Source organism: Ranitomeya variabilis, chromosome 4 (assembly GCF_051348905.1).
Source record: "Ranitomeya variabilis isolate aRanVar5 chromosome 4, aRanVar5.hap1, whole genome shotgun sequence".
Taxonomy (NCBI): Eukaryota; Metazoa; Chordata; class Amphibia; order Anura; family Dendrobatidae; genus Ranitomeya; species Ranitomeya variabilis.
The window spans coordinates 691492973-691516395 of record NC_135235.1 but is presented as its reverse complement, the minus strand read 5'-3'; the positions used below and the strand labels follow the sequence as shown (position 1 = coordinate 691516395).

General features: G+C 43.8%; 1 protein-coding gene across 3 annotated transcripts in view; it reads right to left on the bottom strand.

Moving 5' to 3' along the window:
* Window positions 1-19185: 19185 nt before the first annotated feature.
* The window catches only part of LOC143767640 (uncharacterized), a 430474-nt gene continuing 426236 nt past the window's right edge, over window positions 19186-23423 (bottom strand). For all 3 annotated transcript variants that reach the window (XM_077256085.1, XM_077256087.1, XM_077256086.1), the window contains one exon: window positions 19186-22627. In XM_077256085.1, coding sequence (XP_077112200.1) covers window positions 20766-22627 — 1862 coding nt within the window. In that variant the 3' untranslated portion in view covers window positions 19186-20765. The remainder of the gene's footprint in view (window positions 22628-23423) is intronic.

The window sequence follows — 23423 nt, the reverse complement described above, 5'->3', positions numbered from 1 at the left end:
ACAATAGGGCCACCTCTGTTTGTCTGAAGGATTCTTTCCAGCCCAACTACCTGCGTATTGGTGGTACGTCCCCCATGATGGGACAGAAAATGAGAAGCAACTGGGGTAAGCATTTTGCCCTTGGCCAGGTCGCCCGAGGCCATGTGGATGGTGGAGAAATGCTTCTGTACTCTGCGACGCAATTCTTGTGTAGTTTGGCCTACATATACCAAGTGGCAAGGACAAATAAGGGCATAAATCACATGTGAAGTCTTGCAATTAATGTAAGAACGTAATTTGTGCCGTCCGCCATCCGTGGGGTTGATAAAAAAAATCCCTGGTCGTGGTCATGTGAGTACAGACATTGCAGTCACCACAAGCAAAAGAGCCCAGGAGTCTGATGCCCTGGCCAGTACGAATAGTTTGTCTGGTATAGTAACTCCTGGTAAGGATATCCCTAAAATTCGGGGCCCTTTTAGCAGCTATTAGGGGCCGATCACCCACGATAGATGAAGTACTGAGATCCGTGGTAAGTATCTCCCAATGTTTACGCAGGATACCACTGAGACCGACCCAATTGTTATTAAACGTCGTAATGAACCTGGGTTTATTATCACTTACCCTGGTCCTTGGGGCCAATAGTGAATCCTGCGTGTGTGTTCTAGCCCGCTGGTAGGCCCTCTAAATGCTCCTCTGTGGGTAATGCCGGTCCTTAAAGCGACAAGTAAGCTCCCTAGCTTCCATCTGAAAATCCAAATCGTTAGTGCAGTTCCTTCTGGCCCGAAGGAATTGGCCTGTTGGAACACCCATCCGGGTGTGAAGCGAGTGGAAGCTCCTAAAATCCAATAGGCTGTTTGTGGCCGTAGGTTTTCGATACAGTTTGGTCATGATCGATCCATTATCCAACAAGACCTCCAGGTCCAAGAATGTAACTGTGGATAGTGACATGGTATATGTTAGAAAAATATGGTGAGTATTGTTATTCAGAGACTCAATAAATTGACAACACTCTTCTTGAGAACCCGTCCAAACAAAGAATAGGTCATCAATATACCTAGACCAATGTGAAACCTTCTCCATGAAAGGCGCAGATGGAAACACCTGAGTCGCCTCCCACCATCCTAAGAACAAATTTGCTAGGGCGGGCGCACATCTCGCACCCATGGCCACCCCTGAGACTTGTAAATAATAGGCCCTATCAAACAAAAAATAATTGTGCCTAAGTATAAAGTCTAACAAGTCCACTATCAGGGAGTCATGCATGCGGTCGGAATGATTGAATTGGTCCAAGAAAAACAGAACCGCCTGGATGCCGTCCCCGTGACTGATGTTGGAGTACAGGGACTCCACATCACAGGTCACGAGCCATGCCCCAGGGGGCACCGTCAAGTCCCGGCAAATCTGGATGAAGTGGGCTGAGTCCTTAACAAAAGAAGGTAGTGTCTTGACTAGGGGCTGGAGAAAAAAGTCAACATAAATGCAGTCTTTTTCACATAAACTACCAATACAGGCCACTATAGGCCTACCCGGAGGTTTGAGTAAGCATTTGTGCACCTTAGGTAGTAAGTAAAAGGTCGTTTTAACCGGGCACTCCACCCACAAGAATTTATGCTCATGGTGATCAATGATGCCCAAATCCTTAGCCCTGTCCAGAAGACGTCTAAGCCTTGAAGCAAAAATCACGGTGGGGTCAGAGGGTAATTTCCTGTAGAACCTACAGTCGCCCAATTGGCGCTGTGCCTCCTCCAAATATAAAGCATGTGGCCACAAGACCACATTGCCCCCCTTGTCCGCTTCTTTGATCAAGAATGTGGGGTTCTGACGAAGCTTAGTAAGGGCCCTTTGTTCCTCCCTGTTTAGATTGTTAGGGACCAATGCCCGAGGGACAAGGTTCATAATATCCTTCTTAACCAATTCGAAGAAAACTCGAATGGCGGGCACCAATGAGAGGGGTGGAGAAACCCTAGATGGATTTCTATGTGGAAAACGATTCCTACCTGGGCCAACCTCATTCTCATGAAGTAATTGAATCAGATCCTGTAGAATTTGTTGGTCTGTGTAGTCCGAATTATTTGCAAGATGGGGCCGGCTATGCAGCACTTGGAGGACGAGCTTCCTACAGAAGAGATATAAATCCTTTACAAGTGTAAATTTATCAACGCATTGCACAGGAGAGAAAGTTAAACCCCTCTGTAGGACAGACAATTCGATGGGCGATAGAGTATAATCAGAAAGGTTGATAACCTGTAAAACCTTACCTGAAGCATGAACCCCCATCGAATCCGCTTCCACCGAGGGCGGAGCTAGTATTTGCGATAATTCCGATACTGTTTCTGTGTCAATTGGCGCCGACCCCCGAACCGAGTGGTCCGTGTGGGTGCCACAGCGGCGCCTGCGCCCTCTTCGGACCCGGCGTCTGGCTCGCTCTCTGCCGATGATAAAAAATCACTGCCCGAAGTGTAATTGGTAGTCCTTGGACCGTCTTGCCCCATGTCTCTGGTTTTCTGTGCAGGTGTAATGGATCTCTGGTTACCCTGATGTTTCCATCTGAAAACCCTAGAAGACTCAAAATCCGTACGGTCTCTATGAAATTTGGATCTCTTCTTATTCATAATATCTCGATCATACTTGTCGAGATTCTCCTTCAATCGTTGTCTGAAGGGCTGGACCTCCTTTACCTCATCAAACTTGACCAACTTTGAATCCAGATCCTTGATTTTAGTTTTGGTTATTAATAACAGTTCTCTATCATGCTCCAGCAACATATTAATGATAATACCGGAACATTTAAGCAACCCCTGTTCCCAAGTGTTCTTAAAACTAGGGGAAGGCTCCCAAGCTGGGTAAATAGATACTCTGAGGCTCCGAGGCACGATGTTAGACTTGATATACTCCTCCAGGCTACGGATATTCCACCATAGCCGTATACCGGTGCGATGGGCCGTAGTCAATTCTGTTGTAAGTTTAGCAAAATCCGAATCGACAGTGATGTCCTTTGTAGAGGAAAAAATATCAGCCGACTGAGCCTGCCATACCGCCTCACGTGCCTCCCAGTCCATTGTACAGAGGGATACCTAAGGAGAGTGCTAGATACAAAAACCAAACATGAACCAAAAACTGTAAAACGTAAGATAAGGAAACACTCGATCGCAAGGACAATGTCAAACCCACCTACGATAGAAGCCACCAGGCAGCCATATACTATCAGAAATAATACAAAAACCAATATCCCATAAGGGATCTTATATCAATAAACATAATCCATAATAGGATGTGTGCTGCTCACGAAAACCCTATAAAAAAAATAGGGAAAAACTGAACTCCATGAAAACCAAAAAATAGAGCGCACTACCAATACAGGTTATAATAAATATCCCAAAGGGGTGCAACCAAGCAGCCAAGCATGAGAAATACACAAAGAAAAGACGCTGCTCCAAAGGATGCACACCACAGACAATAGAACAAGAATATGTATATGTATAAAACAAGGGATTTTTATTGACACACAGCAACTTCAATACACATAAAACATAATTAAAAACAATACAAAGTACAATTGGCACATAGATAGATAACGTGTACAAAATACAAATACGTTCTTACATTAATTGCAAGACTTCACATGTGATTTATGCCCTTATTTGTCCTTGCCACTTGGTATATGTAGGCCAAACTACACAAGAATTGCGTCGCAGAGTACAGAAGCATTTCTCCACCATCCACATGGCCTCGGGCGACCTGGCCAAGGGCAAAATGCTTACCCCAGTTGCTTCTCATTTTCTGTCCCATCATGGGGGACGTACCACCAATACGCAGGTAGTTGGGCTGGAAAGAATCCTTCAGACAAACAGAGGTGGCCCTATTGTACCCCAGCTCCTCCGGGCTGAGGCTCGATGGATTTTCCATTTAGGATCAGTGACTCCGGGGGGGCTTAATGAGGAGTTATTATTTACCGTTTTTTTGGGTTAATCAATTCGATTTTCTTTCTTTTTTTCTGTCTAGTCCTTTTTGACTTTTCTTATTTATGTTTTATCTTTGGGCTTGCTCTAGATCATGGTTTTGGATTCTTCCTGGTTCGCAGCTCATATGCCTATGGAACAAAGGCTTTGGATTCTGGATGGAATAACCTTGGAGTCTGCATATCACCATGAAGGACCCTATCCTCTATCTGCAAATCCTGGACTCATGTCGTGAATAATGTTTGGTCCTGTTGACAACTTCCATTGGGTCAAATATATCCGTTCTGACGTCTCTACTGACTTGATATTCCGTGGAGGCGCTGCTTTCTTCTTGTTTTTTGATACTCGGTGTTATCCTTCTTTTATATCATGACTGTTTTCTCGCAGAGGTTTGTTTTGTTAAGGTTTTTTTCACCCTCCAATGGCTCATGGGGCGTTATAGGGATTTGGGTCTCCGCTGCTTTATGCATACTCTCATGATTGGTTTACAGAATACCACTTAGGGTTCGTCTATCCAATTGCCACTGGGCTCATGTTTTATATGAACTTTGATCCTAGGAGGCGGGGCTACCCTACCTCAACCTCACTATTGTGCCATATTTGGGGGTTCGCTGCTATTTGGGGAGTGTATAAAAGTCGTTGTGTAATATGTTATTGTAATATTTAATAAAGATTATTCCTATATATATATTTTTTATACTAATATCTCTTCTTTTTTAGGTTGCAGTGAGGTTGAATGACATGTGTGTTGGTATGCCCCCGGGGGTTGTGTGGTCATCTAGGTGCGCTCATCTTGCATGTATGGTTATACATTAGTACAGGGCTCTGCTATATAGGATCCTGTTTAAGACCATATAGGGTGGCCCCAAGTTTGGCTACCATTATATGGCCCCTTATATGTGTAGGGTATAGATTACTTTAGCCTTGCGGCATATATCCCAATGTAGATCTGTTTCTATTGGGTTGCAAGGTCTATACATGACTCTAGGTTTTGCACAGATATCTTGCCATATCCTGGCATTGATATCTTGCTATATACTCAGTAGATGGCCCTCTGATGCAGCACTCTTACTCTTCTATTTTGGGCTGTTTTCACGCCCTGTTTGTGCGTTCTATTTTGTTCTATGTCCTTCTTTCCCTCAAAATCGGCTCCCCCCCTCCTCTTTTTCTTTGGTCGGTCACCTTTCCTGCTATAAGAGGAGGGCCCTCCTCCCAGTGTTGAACGCAGTGTTTATCTGCGTTCGCGCACATGTTACACATAGACCGGCCCCTTTTCTAGCGGCTGGAGAATGTCAGGTCTTGCGGGCATGACTGCGCACGCGCATCGTTTCTTTGACCGAAACAAAAAAAGGGGGGTGTGTCCACTCCTCGCTGCAGGGCGACGCACGCTTCTTTTCCAGGCACCTTACTTCCGGTAGTACTGGCGTCTCTATCCACCTGCGCCTTATTAGGTAAGCCATATACATACTATTTATACGGGGGGCCTTTGACACACGGCACCTTCCCCTGACGAAGCCCTCTTGAGAAGGGCGACACGCGTTGGGCGTTCTCTTTTTGGCACATACTTTGTCTGCGTCTGGAGCTGGTGTGCCTGCCTTCGCCACCTTGGGTATGTTCAGCCCACCCATCTTATTAGAGATATGGGAGTTACTGGGACTGCATAAGTTATCATAGACATCACTGAAATTGGGTGGTCCTGCCCCTTGTGTTGGGCGTCCACACTTCAGTAGTTTTTCCAGGTTGGAGGACAGTTTTCTTTGGCTGTTCATAAAGGTGGTGCTTTTGTATGGTCATTCATTTTCAGCTCCATGAGCCAGAGGGTTACTCTTGCTATTCATATGCTGGTTTTTGCAGACTTGCACTTTGTATTTTGTACACGTTATCTATCTATGTGCCAATTGTACTTTGTATTGTTTTTAATTATGTTTTATGTGTATTGAAGTTGCTGTGTGTCAATAAAAATCCCTTGTTTTATACATATACATATTCTTGTTCTATTGTCTGTGGTGTGCATCCTTTGGAGCAGCGTCTTTTCTTTGTGTATTTCTCATGCTTGGCTGCTTGGTTGCACCCCTTTGGGATATTTATTACAACCTGTATTGGTAGTGCGCTCTATTTTTTGGTTTTCATGGAGTTCAGTTTTTCCCTATTTTTTTTATAGGGTTTTCGTGAGCAGCACACATCCTATTATGGATTATGTTTATTGATATAAGATCCCTTATGGGATATTGGTTTTTGTATTATTTCTGATAGTATATGGCTGCCTGGTGGCTTCTATCGTAGGTGGGTTTGACATTGTCCTTGGGATCGAGTGTTTCCTTATCTTACGTTTTACAGTTTTTGGTTCATGTTTGGTTTTTGTATCTAGCACTCTCCTTAGGTATCCCTCTGTACAATGGACTGGGAGGCACGTGAGGCGGTATGGCAGGCTCAGTCGGCTGATATTTTTTCCTCTACAAAGGACATCACTGTCGATTCGGATTTTGCTAAACTTACAACAGAATTGACTACGGCCCATCGCACCGGTATACGGCTATGGTGGAATATCCGTAGCCTGGAGGAGTATATCAAGTCTAACATCGTGCCTCGGGGCCTCAGAGTATCTATTTACCCAGCTTGGGAGCCTTCCCCTAGTTTTAAGAACACTTGGGAACAGGGGTTGCTTAAATGTTCCGGTATTATCATTAATATGTTGCTGGAGCATGATAGAGAACTGTTATTAATAACCAAAACTAAAATCAAGGATCTGGATTCAAAGTTGGTCAAGTTTGATGAGGTAAAGGAGGTCCAGCCCTTCAGACAACGATTGAAGGAGAATCTCGACAAGTATGATCGAGATATTATGAATAAGAAGAGATCCAAATTTCATAGAGACCGTACGGATTTTGAGTCTTCTAGGGTTTTCAGATGGAAACATCAGGGTAACCAGAGATCCATTACACCTGCACAGAAAACCAGAGACATGGGGCAAGACGGTCCAAGGACTACTAATTACACTTCGGGCAGTGATTTTTTATCATCGGCAGAGAGCGAGCCAGACGCCGGGTCCGAAGAGGGCGCAGGCGCCGCTGTGGCACCCACACGGACCACTCGGTTCGGGGGTCGGCGCCAATTGACACAGAAACAGTATCGGAATTATCGCAAATACTAGCTTCGCCCTCGGTGGAAGCGGATTCGATGGGGGTTCATGCTTCAGGTAAGGTTTTACAGGTTATCAACCTTTCTGATTATACTCTATCGCCCATCGAATTGTCTGTCCTACAGAGGGGTTTAACTTTCTCTCCTGTGCAATGCGTTGATAAATTTACACTTGTAAAGGATTTATATCTCTTCTGTAGGACGCTCGTCCTCCAAGTGCTGCATAGCCGGCCCCATCTTGCAAATAATTCGGACTACGCAGACCAACAAATTCTACAGGATCTGATTCAATTACTTCATGAGAATGAGGTTGGCCCAGGTAGGAATCGTTTTCCACATAGAAATCCATCTAGGGTTTCTCCACCCCTCTCATTGGTGCCCGCCATTCGAGTTTTCTTCGAATTGGTTAAGAAGGATATTATGAACCTTGTCCCTCGGGCATTGGTCCCTAACAATCTAAACAGGGAGGAACAAAGGGCCCTTACTAAGCTTCGTCAGAACCCCACATTCTTGATCAAAGAAGCGGACAAGGGGGGCAATGTGGTCTTGTGGCCACATGCTTTATATTTGGAGGAGGCACAGCGCCAATTGGGCGACTGTAGGTTCTACAGGAAATTACCCTCTGACCCCACCGTGATTTTTGCTTCAAGGCTTAGATGTCTTCTGGACAGGGCTAAGGATTTGGGCATCATTGATCACCATGAGCATAAATTCTTGTGGGTGGAGTGCCCGGTTACAGCGACCTTTTACTTACTACCTAAGGTGCACAAATGCTTACTCAAACCTCCGGGTAGGCCTATAGTGGCCTGTATTGGTAGTTTATGTGAAAAAGCCTGCATTTATGTTGACTTTTTTCTCCAGCCCCTAGTCAAGACACTACCTTCTTTTGTTAAGGACTCAGCCCACTTCATCCAGATTTGCCGGGACTTGACGGTGCCCCCTGGGGCATGGCTCGTGACCTGTGATGTGGAGTCCCTGTACTCCAACATCAGTCACGGGGACGGCATCCAGGCGGTTCTGTTTTTCTTGGACCAACTCAATCATTCCGACCGCATGCATGACTCCCTGATAGTGGACTTGTTAGACTTTATACTTAGGCACAATTATTTTTTGTTTGATAGGGCCTATTATTTACAAGTCTCAGGGGTGGCCATGGGTGCGAGATGTGCGCCCGCCCTAGCAAATTTGTTCTTAGGATGGTGGGAGGCGACTCAGGTGTTTCCATCTGCGCCTTTCATGGAGAAGGTTTCACATTGGTCTAGGTATATTGATGACCTATTCTTTGTTTGGACGGGTTCTCAAGAAGAGTGTTGTCAATTTATTGAGTCTCTGAATAACAATACTCACCATATTTTTCTAACATATACCATGTCACTATCCACAGTTACATTCTTGGACCTGGAGGTCTTGTTGGATAATGGATCGATCATGACCAAACTGTATCGAAAACCTATGGCCACAAACAGCCTATTGGCTTTTAGGAGCTTCCACCCGCTTCACACCCGGATGGGTGTTCCAACAGGCCAATTCCTTCGGGCCAGAAGGAACTGCACTAACGATTTGGATTTTCAGATGGAAGCTAGGGAGCTTACTTGTCGCTTTAAGGACCGGCATTACCCACAGAGGAGCATTTCGAGGGCCTACCAGCGGGCTAGAACACACACGCAGGATTCACTATTGGCCCCAAGGACCAGGGTAAGTGATAATAAACCCAGGTTCATTACGACGTTTAATAACAATTGGGTCGGTCTCAGTGGTATCCTGCGTAAACATTGGGAGATACTTACCACGGATCTCAGTACTTCATCTATCGTGGGTGATCGGCCCCTAATAGCTGCTAAAAGGGCCCCGAATTTTAGGGACATCCTTACCAGGAGTCACTATACCAGACAAACTATTCGTACTGGCCAGGGCATCAGACTCCTGGGCTCTTTTGCTTGTGGTGACTGCAATGTCTGTACTCACATGACCACGACCAGGGATTTTTTTATCAACCCCACGGATGGCGGACGGCACAAATTACGTTCTTACATTAATTGCAAGACTTCACATGTGATTTATGCCCTTATTTGTCCTTGCCACTTGGTATATGTAGGCCAAACTACACAAGAATTGCGTCGCAGAGTACAGAAGCATTTCTCCACCATCCACATGGCCTCGGGCGACCTGGCCAAGGGCAAAATGCTTACCCCAGTTGCTTCTCATTTTCTGTCCCATCATGGGGGACGTACCACCAATACGCAGGTAGTTGGGCTGGAAAGAATCCTTCAGACAAACAGAGGTGGCCCTATTGTACCCCAGCTCCTCCGGGCTGAGGCTCGATGGATTTTCCATTTAGGATCAGTGACTCCGGGGGGGCTTAATGAGGAGTTATTATTTACCGGTTTTTTGGGTTAATCAATTCGATTTTCTTTCTTTTTTTCTGTCTAGTCCTTTTTGACTTTTCTTATTTATGTTTTATCTTTGGGCTTGCTCTAGATCATGGTTTTGGATTCTTCCTGGTTCGCAGCTCATATGCCTATGGAACAAAGGCTTTGGATTCTGGATGGAATAACCTTGGAGTCTGCATATCACCATGAAGGACCCTATCCTCTATCTGCAAATCCTGGACTCATGTCGTGAATAATGTTTGGTCCTGTTGACAACTTCCATTGGGTCAAATATATCCGTTCTGACGTCTCTACTGACTTGATATTCCGTGGAGGCGCTGCTTTCTTCTTGTTTTTTGATACTCGGTGTTATCCTTCTTTTATATCATGACTGTTTTCTCGCAGAGGTTTGTTTTGTTAAGGTTTTTTTCACCCTCCAATGGCTCATGGGGCGTTATAGGGATTTGGGTCTCCGCTGCTTTATGCATACTCTCATGATTGGTTTACAGAATACCACTTAGGGTTCGTCTATCCAATTGCCACTGGGCTCATGTTTTATATGAACTTTGATCCTAGGAGGCGGGGCTACCCTACCTCTACCTCACTATTGTGCAATATTTGGGGGTTCGCTGCTATTTGGGGAGTGTATAAAAGTCGTTGTGTAATATGTTATTGTAATATTTAATAAAGATTATTCCTATATATATTTTTTTTATACTAATATCTCTTCTTTTTTAGGTTGCAGTGAGGTTGAATGACATGTGTGTTGGTATGCCCCCGGGGGTTGTGTGGTCATCTAGGTGCGCTCATCTTGCATGTATGGTTATACATTAGTACAGGGCTCTGCTATATAGGATCCTGTTTAAGACCATATAGGGTGGCCCCAAGTTTGGCTACCATTATATGGCCCCTTATATGTGTAGGGTATAGATTACTTTAGCCTTGCGGCATATATCCCGATGTAGATCTGTTTCTATTGGGTTGCAAGGTCTATACATGACTCTAGGTTTTGCACAGATATCTTGCCATATCCTGGCATTGATATCTTGCTATATACTCAGTAGATGGCCCTCTGATGCAGCACTCTTACTCTTCTATTTTGGGCTGTTTTCACGCCCTGTTTGTGCGTTCTATTTTGTTCTATGTCCTTCTTTCCCTCAAAATCGGCTCCCCCCCTCCTCTTTTTCTTTGGTCGGTCACCTTTCCTGCTATAAGAGGAGGGCCCTCCTCCCAGTGTTGAACGCAGTGTTTATCTGCGTTCGCGCACATGTTACACATAGACCGGCCCCTTTTCTAGCGGCTGGAGAATGTCAGGTCTTGCGGGCATGACTGCGCACGCGCATCGTTTCTTTGACCGAAACAAAAAAGGGGGGTGTGTCCACTCCTCGCTGCAGGGCGACGCACGCTTCTTTTCCAGGCACCTTACTTCCGGTAGTACTGGCGTCTCTATCCACCTGCGCCTTATTAGGTAAGCCATATACATACTATTTATACGGGGGGCCTTTGACACACGGCACCTTCCCCTGACGAAGCCCTCTTGAGAAGGGCGACACGCGTTGGGCGTTCTCTTTTTGGCACATACTTTGTCTGCGTCTGGAGCTGGTGTGCCTGCCTTCGCCACCTTGGGTATGTTCAGCCCACCCATCTTATTAGAGATATGGGAGTTACTGGGACTGCATAAGTTATCATAGACATCACTGAAATTGGGTGGTCCTGCCCCTTGTGTTGGGCGTCCACACTTCAGTAGTTTTTCCAGGTTGGAGGACAGTTTTCTTTGGCTGTTCATAAAGGTGGTGCTTTTGTATGGTCATTCATTTTCAGCTCCATGAGCCAGAGGGTTACTCTTGCTATTCATATGCTGGTTTTTGCAGACTTGCACTTTGTATTTTGTACACGTTATCTATCTATGTGCCAATTGTACTTTGTATTGTTTTTAATTATGTTTTATGTGTATTGAAGTTGCTGTGTGTCAATAAAAATCCCTTGTTTTATACATATACATATTCTTGTTCTATTGTCTGTGGTGTGCATCCTTTGGAGCAGCGTCTTTTCTTTGTGTATTTCTCATGCTTGGCTGCTTGGTTGCACCCCTTTGGGATATTTATTACAACCTGTATTGGTAGTGCGCTCTATTTTTTGGTTTTCATGGAGTTCAGTTTTTCCCTATTTTTTTTATAGGGTTTTCGTGAGCAGCACACATCCTATTATGGATTATGTTTATTGATATAAGATCCCTTATGGGATATTGGTTTTTGTATTATTTCTGATAGTATATGGCTGCCTGGTGGCTTCTATCGTAGGTGGGTTTGACATTGTCCTTGGGATCGAGTGTTTCCTTATCTTACGTTTTACAGTTTTTGGTTCATGTTTGGTTTTTGTATCTAGCACTCTCCTTAGGTATCCCTCTGTACAATGGACTGGGAGGCACGTGAGGCGGTATGGCAGGCTCAGTCGGCTGATATTTTTTCCTCTACAAAGGACATCACTGTCGATTCGGATTTTGCTAAACTTACAACAGAATTGACTACGGCCCATCGCACCGGTATACGGCTATGGTGGAATATCCGTAGCCTGGAGGAGTATATCAAGTCTAACATCGTGCCTCGGGGCCTCAGAGTATCTATTTACCCAGCTTGGGAGCCTTCCCCTAGTTTTAAGAACACTTGGGAACAGGGGTTGCTTAAATGTTCCGGTATTATCATTAATATGTTGCTGGAGCATGATAGAGAACTGTTATTAATAACCAAAACTAAAATCAAGGATCTGGATTCAAAGTTGGTCAAGTTTGATGAGGTAAAGGAGGTCCAGCCCTTCAGACAACGATTGAAGGAGAATCTCGACAAGTATGATCGAGATATTATGAATAAGAAGAGATCCAAATTTCATAGAGACCGTACGGATTTTGAGTCTTCTAGGGTTTTCAGATGGAAACATCAGGGTAACCAGAGATCCATTACACCTGCACAGAAAACCAGAGACATGGGGCAAGACGGTCCAAGGACTACTAATTACACTTCGGGCAGTGATTTTTTATCATCGGCAGAGAGGGAGCCAGACGCCGGGTCCGAAGAGGGCGCAGGCGCCGCTGTGGCACCCACACGGACCACTCGGTTCGGGGGTCGGCGCCAATTGACACAGAAACAGTATCGGAATTATCGCAAATACTAGCTTCGCCCTCGGTGGAAGCGGATTCGATGGGGGTTCATGCTTCAGGTAAGGTTTTACAGGTTATCAACCTTTCTGATTATACTCTATCGCCCATCGAATTGTCTGTCCTACAGAGGGGTTTAACTTTCTCTCCTGTGCAATGCGTTGATAAATTTACACTTGTAAAGGATTTATATCTCTTCTGTAGGAAGCTCGTCCTCCAAGTGCTGCATAGCCGGCCCCATCTTGCAAATAATTCGGACTACACAGACCAACAAATTCTACAGGATCTGATTCAATTACTTCATGAGAATGAGGTTGGCCCAGGTAGGAATCGTTTTCCACATAGAAATCCATCTAGGGTTTCTCCACCCCTCTCATTGGTGCCCGCCATTCGAGTTTTCTTCGAATTGGTTAAGAAGGATATTATGAACCTTGTCCCTCGGGCATTGGTCCCTAACAATCTAAACAGGGAGGAACAAAGGGCCCTTACTAAGCTTCGTCAGAACCCCACATTCTTGATCAAAGAAGCGGACAAGGGGGGCAATGTGGTCTTGTGGCCACATGCTTTATATTTGGAGGAGGCACAGCGCCAATTGGGCGACTGTAGGTTCTACAGGAAATTACCCTCTGACCCCACCGTGATTTTTGCTTCAAGGCTTAGATGTCTTCTGGACAGGGCTAAGGATTTGGGCATCATTGATCACCATGAGCATAAATTCTTGTGGGTGGAGTGCCCGGTTACAGCGACCTTTTACTTACTACCTAAGGTGCACAAATGCTTACTCAAACCTCCGGGTAGGCCTATAGTGGCCTGTATTGGTAGTTTATGTGAAAAAGCCTGCATTTATGTTGACTTTTTTCTCCAGCCCCTAGTCAAGACACTACCTTCTTTTGTTAAGGACTCAGCCCACTTCATCCAGATTTGCCGGGACTTGACGGTGCCCCCTGGGGCATGGCTCGTGACCTGTGATGTGGAGTCCCTGTACTCCAACATCAGTCACGGGGACGGCATCCAGGCGGTTCTGTTTTTCTTGGACCAACTCAATCATTCCGACCGCATGCATGACTCCCTGATAGTGGACTTGTTAGACTTTATACTTAGGCACAATTATTTTTTGTTTGATAGGGCCTATTATTTACAAGTCTCAGGGGTGGCCATGGGTGCGAGATGTGCGCCCGCCCTAGCAAATTTGTTCTTAGGATGGTGGGAGGCGACTCAGGTGTTTCCATCTGCGCCTTTCATGGAGAAGGTTTCACATTGGTCTAGGTATATTGATGACCTATTCTTTGTTTGGACGGGTTCTCAAGAAGAGTGTTGTCAATTTATTGAGTCTCTGAATAACAATACTCACCATATTTTTCTAACATATACCATGTCACTATCCACAGTTACATTCTTGGACCTGGAGGTCTTGTTGGATAATGGATCGATCATGACCAAACTGTATCGAAAACCTACGGCCACAAACAGCCTATTGGCTTTTAGGAGCTTCCACCCGCTTCACACCCGGATGGGTGTTCCAACAGGCCAATTCCTTCGGGCCAGAAGGAACTGCACTAACGATTTGGATTTTCAGATGGAAGCTAGGGAGCTTACTTGTCGCTTTAAGGACCGGCATTACCCACAGAGGAGCATTTCGAGGGCCTACCAGCGGGCTAGAACACACACGCAGGATTCACTATTGGCCCCAAGGACCAGGGTAAGTGATAATAAACCCAGGTTCATTACGACGTTTAATAACAATTGGGTCGGTCTCAGTGGTATCCTGCGTAAACATTGGGAGATACTTACCACGGATCTCAGTACTTCATCTATCGTGGGTGATCGGCCCCTAATAGCTGCTAAAAGGGCCCCGAATTTTAGGGACATCCTTACCAGGAGTCACTATACCAGACAAACTATTCGTACTGGCCAGGGCATCAGACTCCTGGGCTCTTTTGCTTGTGGTGACTGCAATGTCTGTACTCACATGACCACGACCAGGGATTTTTTTATCAACCCCACGGATGGCGGACGGCACAAATTACGTTCTTACATTAATTGCAAGACTTCACATGTGATTTATGCCCTTATTTGTCCTTGCCACTTGGTATATGTAGGCCAAACTACACAAGAATTGCGTCGCAGAGTACAGAAGCATTTCTCCACCATCCACATGGCCTCGGGCGACCTGGCCAAGGGCAAAATGCTTACCCCAGTTGCTTCTCATTTTCTGTCCCATCATGGGGGACGTACCACCAATACGCAGGTAGTTGGGCTGGAAAGAATCCTTCAGACAAACAGAGGTGGCCCTATTGTACCCCAGCTCCTCCGGGCTGAGGCTCGATGGATTTTCCATTTAGGATCAGTGACTCCGGGGGGGCTTAATGAGGAGTTATTATTTACCGGTTTTTTGGGTTAATCAATTCGATTTTCTTTCTTTTTTTCTGTCTAGTCCTTTTTGACTTTTCTTATTTATGTTTTATCTTTGGGCTTGCTCTAGATCATGGTTTTGGATTCTTCCTGGTTCGCAGCTCATATGCCTATGGAACAAAGGCTTTGGATTCTGGATGGAATAATCTTGGAGTCTGCATATCACCATGAAGGACCCTATCCTCTATCTGCAAATCCTGGACTCATGTCGTGAATAATGTTTGGTCCTGTTGACAACTTCCATTGGGTCAAATATATCCGTTCTGACGTCTCTACTGACTTGATATTCCGTGGAGGCGCTGCTTTCTTCTTGTTTTTTGATACTCGGTGTTATCCTTCTTTTATATCATGACTGTTTTCTCGCAGGGGTTTGTTTTGTTAAGGTTTTTTTCACCCTCCAATGGCTCATGGGGCGTTATAGGGATTTGGGTCTCCGCTGCTTTATGCATACTCTCATGATTGGTTTACAGAATACCACTTAGGGTTCGTCTATCCAATTGCCACTGGGCTCATGTTTTATATGAACTTTGATCCTAGGAGGCGGGGCTACCCTACCTCTACCTCACTATTGTGCCATATTTGGGGGTTCGCTGCTATTTGGGGAGTGTATAAAATTCGTTGTGTAATATGTTATTGTAATATTTAATAAAGATTATTCCTATATATATATTTTTTATACTAATATCTCTTCTTTTTTAGGTTGCAGTGAGGTTGAATGACATGTGTGTTGGTATGCCCCCGGGGGTTGTGTGGTCATCTAGGTGCGCTCATCTTGCATGTATGGTTATACATTAGTACAGGGCTCTGCTATATAGGATCCTGTTTAAGACCATATAGGGTGGCCCCAAGTTTGGCTACCATTATATGGCCCCTTATATGTGTAGGGTATAGATTACTTTAGCCTTGCGGCATATATCCCGATGTAGATCTGTTTCTATTGGGTTGCAAGGTCTATACATGACTCTAGGTTTTGCACAGATATCTTGCCATATCCTGGCATTGATATCTTGCTATATACTCAGTAGATGGCCCTCTGATGCAGCACTCTTACTCTTCTATTTTGGGCTGTTTTCACGCCCTGTTTGTGCGTTCTATTTTGTTCTATGTCCTTCTTTCCCTCAAAATCGGCTCCCCCCCTCCTCTTTTTCTTTGGTCGGTCACCTTTCCTGCTATAAGAGGAGGGCCCTCCTCCCAGTGTTGAACGCAGTGTTTATCTGCGTTCGCGCACATGTTACATAGACCGGCCCCTTTTCTAGCGGCTGGAGAATGTCAGGTCTTGCGGGCATGACTGCGCACGCGCATCGTTTCTTTGACCGAAACAAAAAAAGGGGGGGGGTGTCCACTCCTCGCTGCAGGGCGACGCACGCTTCTTTTCCAGGCACCTTACTTCCGGTAGTACTGGCGTCTCTATCCACCTGCGCCTTATTAGGTAAGCCATATACATACTATTTATACGGGGGGCCTTTGACACACGGCACCTTCCCCTGACGAAGCCCTCTTGAGAAGGGCGACACGCGTTGGGCGTTCTCTTTTTGGCACATACTTTGTCTGCGTCTGGAGCTGGTGTGCCTGCCTTCGCCACCTTGGGTATGTTCAGCCCACCCATCTTATTAGAGATATGGGAGTTACTGGGACTGCATAAGTTATCATAGACATCACTGAAATTGGGTGGTCCTGCCCCTTGTGTTGGGCGTCCACACTTCAGTAGTTTTTCCAGGTTGGAGGACAGTTTTCTTTGGCTGTTCATAAAGGTGGTGCTTTTGTATGGTCATTCATTTTCAGCTCCATGAGCCAGAGGGTTACTCTTGCTATTCATATGCTGGTTTTTGCAGACTTGCACTTTGTATTTTGTACACGTTATCTATCTATGTGCCAATTGTACTTTGTATTGTTTTTAATTATGTTTTATGTGTATTGAAGTTGCTGTGTGTCAATAAAAATCCCTTGTTTTATACATATACATATTCTTGTTCTATTGTCTGTGGTGTGCATCCTTTGGAGCAGCGTCTTTTCTTTGTGTATTTCTCATGCTTGGCTGCTTGGTTGCACCCCTTTGGGATATTTATTATAACCTGTATTGGTAGTGCGCTCTATTTTTTGGTTCTAAAGAATATTTTAATTGCAAGTCACGGAATCTGGTATACGCAATTTTTTGCAACTGTCCCAGGATATATGTGGGCCAGACCACACAACAACTGAAAAGGAGAATGCAACAACACCTTTCAAATATTTCTACGGCTGCCAGAGATCGGGAGAAAAAGAAAACCCTATCGTCTATAGCAGCACATTTTTTGGATCATCATGGTTGCAAAACCTCGAACTTTAGGGTTATGGGACTGGAAGGCATACATCTTAATATTAGGGGTGGTGACATCACCCATCATCTCTTACGCTGTGAAACCAAATGGATTTTCAATCTGAGGAGCATGGCTCCAATGGGCCTTAATGAGGAAATTTTATTTACAGGTTTTTATAAACAACTTTGAGTATACTGCTCCTCACACCTGGGCCTATATTTGTCATTTAGTAGTTTTTTGTACCATATGGAGTAACATAGACAACACCACAACATTTTTTGTATGTATGTAGCTTATTAACCATCTTTCATCCATGGGATATGTATGCATTTGGTACGTCTATTGTGCAGCTATACATAGTAACATTGGTAACAGCTCGCTTTCTTATAAGTATCATACAGCTTTATTTGATGTTGTTCTTTGACTTTTGAGTCATCTTCTCTGACTTTACTGGTGGGTCTAATACAAAGCTACATTCTGGTCATCATGTATAGGTCTCACCATATGGTATATCCCAATGGCTATCTTTTGCTATTGTTTTGGCATCATATATATCTCCAAATTGGCTCTTACTGTGTACAATTTATAGCATCTTCTACTTTGTATACTCTTGGGTTTGGCTGCCTAGCTTTTTTACACACCAGTTTTTTTCTTTTATAGGATCAAATGGCTATTAAAAACTGTTTTTGTTATACAAATTACTTGTTATAAGAACGTTTATCATCCGCAATTATGCATTTAGGGGGCTCTTTATGATTAGAGCCATGTCTCTTCAAAACCTTTTCTTCAACCATTTGTCAGCAATCTTGGCCTGAACGCCGCAGCCATCTGTCTGCGCTGTCCCTTGTTGGCACTTTTTGCCATATGGACCAACTTGGTAATGCCTATATAGCAAAGAATATTGTCTGATCCGGGGTCTTAACTGTATGTGGCTGCCGTATAAGTGCGGCAATTACAACAGATATCTTACTCCTTTGTATAAATAGGACATGTGGTAACATTCTCCTTTGAGCATCTGTGCGCGTTCCGGGCTATCTGGGGTTCACCCAACCTGAATTTGCTAGCACACTGTATGATTACATTCAGTTATCATTTCTATAAACAGTTCTCCTTATTTATTGGATGTCCTCTTTATTAGGGATTTCAGCTCATGGGGTATATGCAATATTGTCGCCGCACTGGCGTTTCTATGTATCAGTGGTGCTAATATTGACCAACTCGCCCTGGCACATGTGCAATGGTCCCATATATGATCTCTTAGACAATTGTTTCTGTCCCCCTTTTTTTACCTTTTTTTTACTTGGTGTTCATACCTCCACAGGGTATTGCGCATGCGTGGTTTCGACCATATTGGTACTCCTATGCAAAAGCTGCGTACTTACCCACGAACATGGGTGAGCGCAGGCGCAGTAATCCAGGCACGGCCATGTTGGTACTCTCATCATAGTCCGACCTTTTAGCGTCATCATATCCGGTTCCCGGCATCACGAGCTATGCCTCCATGGCGTTTTCTCCTACAGCTGATGGGGGTTTCATTGATAAGGTATACATTATGTTTTTGTATATATAGTAGTTAGCGTTGTACACAGGCAGTTGCTCCTGACGAAGCCACGCTAGGTGGCGACACGCGTTGGGCTTCCTGCCCCCTGGACCGCTGATATTAGGTGGTAATGGTCATGTTCTCATAACAGGGTTCCCTTACAATGTTAGTGGTGTTGATTGGGTTTTCAGAGCCCACCACATGTGGAACATTGGATGCATAGCCTAATGTGACTAGATCTCTTTATCCTGCTATACATGCATACCTTCTACCATTAGATATTTAGAGGGCTAGTTCTATATATTTATCATGATTTATTGCAACTTATGCCATTTATTCTCTATTTGGGATTATGCTTTTTCTTTGATCAGCCCAGAGTGTGCATATGTATAAACATATATGTATGTTTGCCTTCATCAGTTTCAAGTAAGCTGTGTCACGGTTTTCTTACAGCAGTGCCACCCTCACAAACTTGGTGGTGCTGATTTTGTTATCAGAACCCATCATTTGGGTCCAATTTGTGCACCGCACTTTAGTTTATTTGGTCTGATATTGTGCTTACTGTCTGATTAACCCTTAGGGCATAATTGCACGAACATACATGTGTGTTTCAATAACTTTCTTGCAAGCGAGCTGTGCCATGCTTTTCTAGTGTTACATTTTTTAGTGAGATATAAGATACCCTTGTAATATCTGTACTTATCAGCACATCCATTTACACAGCGTGATTGTGCACATTTAACTGCATATTTTGTCCATTCCACCAACCATGTCCAGGGGTGGTGTTTCCCTTTCGGAACCCACGACTCATTTGTGTTGAGGTTTTAATTGTTTTTATTGGTGTGTTTTTTTGTGTTTTTGCTGACAAATAAAATTACATTCAATTTCAATTTCAGTGGTGGTCCCTGTTATATAGCTTGATACTTTTCTCCTTTTTGTTGGTCATACTGGTTAAATCAAGCTTGGGTTGACCCCCTATTTTATATGTGCTATCATGCATGGATGGTGCCCTCCACCTTTTGAGTATACACCATGCATTTTAATGCAATGTTGCGGTGACCAAAAAAACTTAATTCTGGCGTTTAGATTTTTTTTCTCGTTACGCCGTTTAGCGATCAGGTTAATGCTTTTTTTTATTGATAGATCGGGCGATTCTGAATGCGGCAATACCAAATATGTGTAGATTTGATTTTTTTTTAATTGATTTATTTTGATTGGGGCGAAGGGGGGGGGTGATTTAAACTTTTATGTTTTTTTATTTTTTTCACATTTTTTTAAACTTTTTTTTTTTACTATTGCCATGCTTCAGTAGCCTCCATGGGAGGCTAGAAGCAGGCACAACGCGATCGGCTCTGCTATGTAGCAGTGATCATAAGATTGCTGCTACACAGCAGAATTGCAGGTGTGCTGTGAGCGCCGACTACAGGGTGGCGCTCACAGCAGGCCGGCATCAGTAACCATAGAGGTCTCAAGGACCTCTATGGTTACCTTCCTGATTCATCGCCGACCCCCGATCATGTGACGGGGTCGGCGATGACGTCATTTCCGGCCGCCCGGCCGGATGCGGTAGTTAAATGCCGCTGTCTGCGCTTGACAGCAGCATTTAACTAGTTAATAGGTGCGGGCAGATCGCGATTCTGCCCGCGCCTATTGCGTGCACATGTCAGCTGTTCAAAACAGCTGACATGTCCCGACTTTGATGCGGGCTCACCAAAGCAGGGGAGCTGACATCGGACGGAATAGTACGTCCGATGTCGGTAAGGGGTTAACAACCTCATATGAGCCCCAGGAACGCGATTGCCGATATCGCTGGAACAGCACTGGCACGGAAGGTGAACATGATTTTTTTATTTTAACAAGGCCAAACATGAAAACAACCCATTTAAGAAAATACCATTTCAGTTTAAAAGATTTCTGACATTAAGAACATGAAAAAGGCTTCTCCCCTGTGTGAGTTCTCTGGTGGCTAGCCAGATGCATTTTGCGGTTAAAACATTTCCCACATTCTGAACAGGAAAAAGGCTTCTCCCCTGTGTGAATTCTCTGGTGTATAACAAAACCTGATTTCTGGTTAAAACATTTCCCACATTCTGAACAGGAAAAAGGCTTCTCCCCTGTGTGCGTTCTCTGGTGGCTAGCCAGATGCGTTTTACGGTTAAAACTTTTCCCGCATTCTGAACAGGAAAAAGGCTTCTCCCCTGTGTGGGTTCTCTTGTGGTAATCAAGAAACGATTTTCGGTTAAAACATTTCCCACATTCTGAACAGGAAAAAGGCTTCTCCCCTGTGTGAATTCTCTGGTGATTAAGTAAATCTGATTTCACGTTAAAACATTTCCCACATTCTGAACAGGAAAAAGGCTTCTCCCCTGTGTGAATTCTCTGGTGGTAATCAAGAACCGATTTTCGGTTAAAACATTTCCCACATTCTGAACAGGAAAAAGGCTTCTCCCCTGTGTGAATTATCTGGTGGTAATCAAGAACCGATTTCAGGTTAAAACATTTCCCACATTCTGAACAGGAAAAAGGCTTCTCCCCTGTGTGAATTCTCTGGTGGTAATCAAGAACCGATTTTCGGTTAAAACATTTCCCACATTCTGAACAGGAAAAAGGCTTCTCCCCTGTGTGAATTTTCTGGTGGTAATCAAGAACCGATTTCAGGTTAAAACATTTCCCACATTCTGAACAGGAAAAAGGCTTCTCCCCTGTGTGAATTCTCTGGTGCTTAAGTAAATCTGATTTCATGTTAAAACATTTCCCACATTCTGAACAGGAAAAAGGCTTCTCCCCTGTGTGAGTTCTGTGGTGTATAACAAGATTTGATTTCTGGATAAAACATTTCCCACATTCTGAACAGGAAAAAGGCTTCTCCCCTGTGTGAATTCTCTGGTGCTTAAGCAAATCTGATTTATGGTTAAAACATTTCCCACATTCTGAACAGGAAAAAGGCTTCTCCCCTGTGTGAGTTCTCTGGTGGCTAGCCAGATGCGTTTTACTGTTAAAACATTTCCCACATTCTGAACAGGAAAAAGGCTTCTCCCCTGTGTGAACTCTCTGGTGCTTAAGCAAATCTGATTTATGGTTAAAACATTTCCCACATTCTGAACAGGAAAAAGGCTTCTCCCCTGTGTGAGTTCTCTGGTGGCTAGCCAGATGCGTTTTACGGTTAAAACATTTCCCACATTCTGAACAGGAAAAAGGCTTCTCCCCTGTGTGAATTCTCTGGTGCTTAAGCAAATCTGATTTATGGTTAAAACATTTCCCACATTCTGAACAGGAAAAAGGCTTCTCCCCTGTGTGAGTTCTCTGGTGGCTAGCCAGATGCATTTTACGGTTAAAACATTTCCCACATTCTGAACAGGAAAAAGGTTTCTCCCCTGTGTGAATTCTCTGGTGTATAGCAAAATCTGAATTCTGGTTAAAACATTTCCCACACTTGGAACAAGAAAATCTGTTGTCTGCTGTGTGAATTATTTGATGTTTAAGAAAAGACTTTGGAAGGGAAAAACTATTTCCATTTTCTGAAGGTGAAATCAACTTCTTTGATTTAGGAGCAGTTCGTTTTTTAATGCTTATTTTACTAATTTTATTTTCCTTAGTAGTCGGTAATGAAGCAGAAGACAGGACCTGTTTCAAAGGATCAGATGACAGATCTTTGCTGTGAAGGGATGATGGTATATCTGCAGTAATGGCATTCACTTCAATTGTATCCTGTGGGATTTCAAGATTATCTGATTTAAAAATTGAAGATGTCAGCTGTCCCTCTGATCTCCTAGTACAGTTGTCTGCCAAAAATAAAACCAATTATTTTTCAATTAATAAATATCCTTCGAACTTAATATTTTTGAACATTTCTATTTAAACTGTCAGTGAAAATGGAAAATTATGTAAAACATTTGAATTATTGACCAAGACAATGACAGTTCTCAGTCTAATAGAAAACCTCATAGGATGAACCAGAAGAGCATGATATGTTCGACTGTTTCTTCATTCTGCCTCCCAAATATGGAATAAAAAGCCACCAAACAATGTTGTTATGTAGCAAAAAATACTACCAATAAAAAATTATACTTATCTTACAAAAAACACAAGTCCCCACTCAGGTCCATCATCTGTCAATGGAAAAAACAGAGGTTTCTACAATATTAGTGGCTCAATGGCTTTTTAGAAAGCAACATGGCTTCCATAAACCAATCCATCAAAATCCGCTCTCCCAAAGTCAAATTTCCCCCTTGCTTCTGAGTCTTACAGTGTGCCCAAACCACCTTTAGCATCAATGTATTTGACATTTACAGTCTAGAAACGGAGTGCTCACTGTTGAATGGGTGCTCTGGAGTAAAAAGTAAATAGATCAAAATGGTACAATTGCGGCACATGATAAAAATATATCTAACGTTTTGTTGTGCTGAAACAAGAAAATCCACAATTTCGGATAATAGACCCATATAATAATAACCTTTATTTTTATATAGCGCTAACATATTCCGTAGTGCTTTACAGTTTGCACACATTATCATCGCTGTCCCTGATGGGGCTCACAATCTAAATTCCCTATCAGTATGTCTTTTGGAATGTGGGAGG